The sequence below is a fragment of the Olea europaea genome, chromosome 14, assembly GCF_002742605.1.
Source record: "Olea europaea var. sylvestris chromosome 14, O_europaea_v1, whole genome shotgun sequence".
NCBI lineage: Eukaryota > Viridiplantae > Streptophyta > Magnoliopsida > Lamiales > Oleaceae > Olea > Olea europaea.
Window position 1 is genome coordinate 2,075,842 of NC_036250.1, and position 5,050 is coordinate 2,080,891.

Below are 5,050 nucleotides of genomic sequence, written 5' to 3' on the forward strand. Positions count from 1 at the left end.
AGGTCCAAGGAGGAAGATAATAAAGAGGCAAGTGTGCCTTTGCTGATGTACTCAATGATGTAATAGAGTCTCATAAACTTGTATAAATAGAGACATTGTCATAGATAGAGATCATCTTATCTTGAAATCTCGAGTTGTAAGCAATAGTTACTCAAAAAATCATTCCTAGTTTGAAAAATCAATTTTTCTGAAAATCTCTTTGTACCAAATAGAAGTCTTATATAAATTTTGATAGAAATAAAACTCTAATATTTTGATATGGATATGAATTTCTAAATCTTTATTCCCATAGATTCTTGAAAGATTTGATAAAAAGTTTTCTTCTTATTTTAGCAAAAAGAAAGTTTTTTTTAACAGAAGTCTAGAATTTTATTCTTTAGAAGTTGATACAGTGAGAGCAAGTAGCTGAAATAGTAACAATTACATGAAGGCAGGAAGCCGTTGAAAGAAGCAATTTACAGATTCAGAGCTCGAAGTCACTCGATTCTAAAAATAAAAGTTCAGATCAAACCTAAGGTAAAACTATTAAACTTTTGCTAAAATTATAATGAATCTTTTTAAGATCTTAAAGAATCGTAGGGATTAATTGATAATTATTTGTATGAATAAATGTCAGGATATATAATTGAAGGGTTATATAATCTATTAGAAAGAATGTTAGAAAAAATAAAGAATATTATCTCTCAATTAGAAAATATAAATTTACCATTTGAAGAATATAACATTTTAATTAGAAAATATGAAATATATGTTATAGATTATTCTTACTTATTAGATCATAGAATGAATTTATATTCAATTATTCAAAGTAGAAGATAAAATGTTTAAAAGATTAGAATATATGTTACAATATAGAATTGATCATTTCTTTAAGAATAATATGAACCTTTTAATAAAAAAAAATAATGATATACCAAATAAAAATATCTACCCTTCGTAAGACCCTCTAAGGATAGTGGCCCTTACTCAGCGCATTATTCAATAATTAAAGCTTAGGCAAACACGCACACACACACGTCGGGAGGGAGAGGACCGGGTTGTTGACATGTTGTAACTTGTAACGCCAAAGGATGAACCGAGTGATAGTTACAAGTTAGATACACAATCGCGGTCATCCATGGAAGATACATGAGGTTAGCCTCTCACCTTCTGAAAATTTGTATGTTTTTTTTTTTTTTTTTTCAATCTTGTTCTTTTATACTCTCTGAGTTTTCACTTTCTCCAGTACATTTTGTAGAGACACTTTGTAAGGATGAAATGACAAAAATGTTTTGGAACATATTTCCCGAGGTGGGTTCCCTAAATTCTTAGAATTAAAAAATTGTGCTTCAAGATTGAATCTTTTTTGTCCTTTTATGAATTGCTGTTTGCGGATCTAGTGTGTAGAATACAGACTTGTTTAGACGAAGGCTTGCTAATGATAAATGTTTTTTGAATAATTTTTAATTTCGGGGTTTTATTTCATGGTTTGATGTGTAATTATCTAGGAACTCCAAAAGTGAGAAACGTTGTTTTGAGCAGAATTTGGCGCTCTCTTGTTAGATAGATCCATATAGAAATATTTAATTGGAGATGCTAGTAGTTTATATATATTTGCACAATTATAACGTTTTCTTTGGAGTGGTCAAAATAGAATCAGAATTGATTATTTTAGAATGATTAATTCGAGTTTTAGAAGCGGGAAAACCACTGATTAAAGTATTCTGTTTTGATCTGCTTTTATGTGAAGGCCTTCTTTTGAAAGAATCTTCTTTTCTTGCTTTGTGCTTTTCCTCATACTTCTTTATTTCCTTTGTTATTAAGCTATGCAGAAAGGTTTTTAAACTAAAGACACTCATTCCGCTGTTCATATGCTTGCCGATGTCACTGATTTAAAGTTTAAATCTAAACCCACATGATTAAGAACTTTCAAGGATAAAATTTATGTGCTTGAATTGTTTGAAGGCTTCAGCTTGACTAAAAGGAAAAATGTCATTCCGAAACATAGCTCGTGATATAAGGGATGGTATTGGAAGCTTGTCGAGGCGTTTCTACCATGGCAAGTCACAATGCAAGAAATGTTTTTCTCTGGACACTTTAAAGAAATTTCATTTTGGTTGTAGTGGGATGATCATGAATACTTCAGCATAAACTGTAATAGCTAAAATTTGTTCATTGTCTATTATTGTATTCATGTAATATCTGATAAGCTAGTCTCCTCAGTTTTCTGTGATTATGAAATTCGAAAAAGGCAGCTATAGAAGTTAGTACTGCGATTTTTAAAGCTTTCCGCGTGGCCTGTTTTTGACTCTTGTTTGCTAAGTTTCAAAGGTAGCAGGCCCTATGGCTGTATGACTTTCTGATTATATATACTTGTGTGATACAATTACTCGTTTCATGCCTTTTGCATTTGTCACTGGATATGGGCATATTGTCATCTGTAGTCATGAGTGCTAAAATGAAATCCTCTATGTGTGATTTTATCACTTAGAGTTGTTTCCTGCTTGCTTGAAACCAAATATACATTGATTGCAATTGTAAACGAATTTCCAGAATTTTGGGGAAAGTATTTTTATTATTTCTGTGCCTAGCGTACAACTTGAAGTGAATGGCGAATTCTTCATGCCATTGTGCACTTATCAAAAGAAAAAAATGTAAATGAACTGGAGCTGCCTCAAGAGTTGACACATAATCCACTTTTTTGTGTCTGGTCTTTGCAAAGCAGAAGCACCCTTCTCTTAATACTAGTGCATGTAAAGGTACTATATCATGAAAAGTTTATAATTCTTGAATTATGATACAACGGCAAAGTAAGCCTTGCTCCCAACAAATTTGAGGTTGGCAACATGAATTCTTTTTCGTCATTTCATTTAGTTCAGAACTACTAGAAGATATAGACAATTAGATCTTTAACACAACGGACCATATAGTTTTGGTCCATTGTGCTCTCTTTTGACTTGCTCTATTGAGATTGTGTCATCCTTATGAACAGGAATCTAAAGAGTTCTGCACAAAATATTCCCCAACCACCTATGTCATCATTCCCTTGATATATGCTCTATCAATACAACATCCACTTGTTGGCTTAGATTCCTAAAATATTTTAATATTAAATAATTCGTCACAAAATCAAGTTGCGAGAAAAACGTTTAGCTGTTTTTTGATGCTTGGCGAAGTTGACCTTGTTTGCAATACTTCATCAGATTTATTTACTAGTTGCTACTTTCTTTGCAGCCTTGTTTTCCGAGAACGGTAAATTTCTTCTTTCTGCAAAAAGGATTCGGAGAACCACTTGTATGGAGTATGTGATATCAATGGATGCTGATAATATATCGAGGTCACGCAGCAGTTACGTTGGAAAGTTGAGGTGAGGCTACTTTCTAGATGAACCACTCAAATTAGACCTTGTTTATCATTATCCGAATAAATAAATAATAATAATAATAATAATAATAATAATAATAATAATAATAATAATAATAATGTTTTCCAAGAACTTTTTCTCAAAAGATAGGACCCTAGTAATTGGGTTTCTTAACCTGGTTCAAAGTTTTTAATGTAGTTCTTTTAGGGAAGTTCGATAAAGTGAATTGGACAAGGTTGGGAAAAATGAAGTTAGAATCTTGTCCGCTATCTAGTTGAATTAAGTCCAATATGATGGATGTACCAAACATGTCATTTGTGTTTATGAGAATACAATTTATTTGTTTATCGTGTTTTAGGAAACAAAAAAGTAAGTATCTTCTCTACTTCTCATTCATCCAGGTCCAATTTCCTTGGAACAAAGTTCATTATTTATGACATACGGCCACCATACAACTACTCTAACAATTCCCCACCCCAGAGAACTGGCCGTCGATACTACTCAAAAAAAGTTTCTCCGAAAGTCCCTACTGGAAGCTACAACATTGCTCAGGTCACATATAAGCTCAATGTGCTCGGAACTAGGGGCCCGCGTAGGATGCATTGCCTCATGCATTCAATTCCTGCATCTTCCCTTGAGCGCGGTTGTACTGTTCCTGGCCAACCCGAGCTTCTTTCCTGCTTTGAAGATTCATTCAGGAGTATTTCCTTCTCTAAATCAATTGACAATGCAACGGTGTTCGGCAGTGCCCGATTTGCGGAGATTGAAAATTTACAGGATCACGTGGAGGAAAGAAAAGATAGACCTTTACTTCTTAAAAACAAGTCCCCGAGGTGGCATGAACAGTTGCAGTGTTGGTGTCTTAATTTCCGGGGAAGGGTAACAATAGCCTCTGTCAAGAACTTCCAACTTGTTGCCGATGCACAGCCAACTGCTGCTGGTGCACCTATACCATCCCAAGCTGCCCCGACTGATCATGACGAGATCATCTTGCAGTTTGGTAAGATTGGCAAAGATACGTTCACAATGGATTATCAATACCCTTTATCTGCGTTTCAGGCTTTTGCCATATGTTTAAGCAGCTTCGACTCAAAATTGGCTTGTGAATAGAAGGAAAAAGACGGACGTTGTTTACTTTTAGTTTGCTAAAGATGATTTTGGTTGTATTCTGTTGTAATGCAATCATATTATGTTCAAATTTGAATACAACAATCGACAAACTTTGTCACTTTCTCTCTCTCTCTCACTCTCTCTCCTTTTTTTTCCTTTTTTTTACATCCAGTTGTCTCCAATATAGCATATCAGACACTCCATTGTACTGCTTAATCTTCTGATAGGCCTTGATATAAGACTAGACATCGATTTTTACTTTTATCTTAGTCCATGTTCGTCATAAACTGTAATCGCTTATAATTTGGTCAAACTTTTATTTATATCTACACATTTCGTAAAATCTACAATTTTTACCTACTTTTTAACCCTATATTTTTTGGGATCTACTAGTTACAATTAATTATAATTTCTAACAAAACATGCACTAGAAAACATGAGATATTGTTCAACATTTCAAGAAAGTGAGATGGAGGATTATTTTAATGGGATTACGGGGTTTATCTTTGTATAATCTCTCTCGAGGTCTCAAGCACATAAATACAACACATCTTTGTCAAATTTCTTACATTGCAACTTCATATTTAGGACCATTTT

General features: G+C 33.4%; 1 protein-coding gene and 1 long non-coding RNA gene across 3 annotated transcripts; both read left to right on the forward strand.

Annotated features, from left to right (window-relative positions):
* Positions 1-961: 961 nt before the first annotated feature.
* On the forward strand, positions 962-2,056 carry LOC111408753. Of its 2 annotated transcripts, none has more exons than XR_002705354.1 (3): positions 962-1,133; positions 1,226-1,290; positions 1,945-2,056. It is a non-coding gene; the product is annotated as an uncharacterized LOC111408753 (long non-coding RNA). The 2 variants fall into 2 exon arrangements; XR_002705353.1 differs by having other exon boundaries at positions 964-1,133; positions 1,238-1,290.
* Positions 2,057-2,059: 3 nt separating this feature from the next.
* LOC111408752 (tubby-like F-box protein 8) lies at positions 2,060-4,717 on the forward strand. The gene is made up of 2 exons (XM_023038516.1): positions 2,060-3,346; positions 3,745-4,717. The coding sequence occupies exons 1-2, from the start codon at positions 3,276-3,278 to the stop codon at positions 4,451-4,453; spliced, it is 780 nt and encodes a 259-aa protein (XP_022894284.1). The 5' UTR covers positions 2,060-3,275; the 3' UTR covers positions 4,454-4,717.
* The last annotated feature ends 333 nt before the right edge of the window (positions 4,718-5,050 follow it).

Coding starts and splice junctions, on each gene's coding strand:
- LOC111408752 (XM_023038516.1), top strand. CDS start 3,276: ATGGAGTATGTGATATCAATGGATGCTGATAATATATCGAGGTCACGC. Junction 3,347..3,744: donor AGTTACGTTGGAAAGTTGAG/GTGAGGCTACTT, acceptor TCATTCATCCAG/GTCCAATTTCCTTGGAACAA.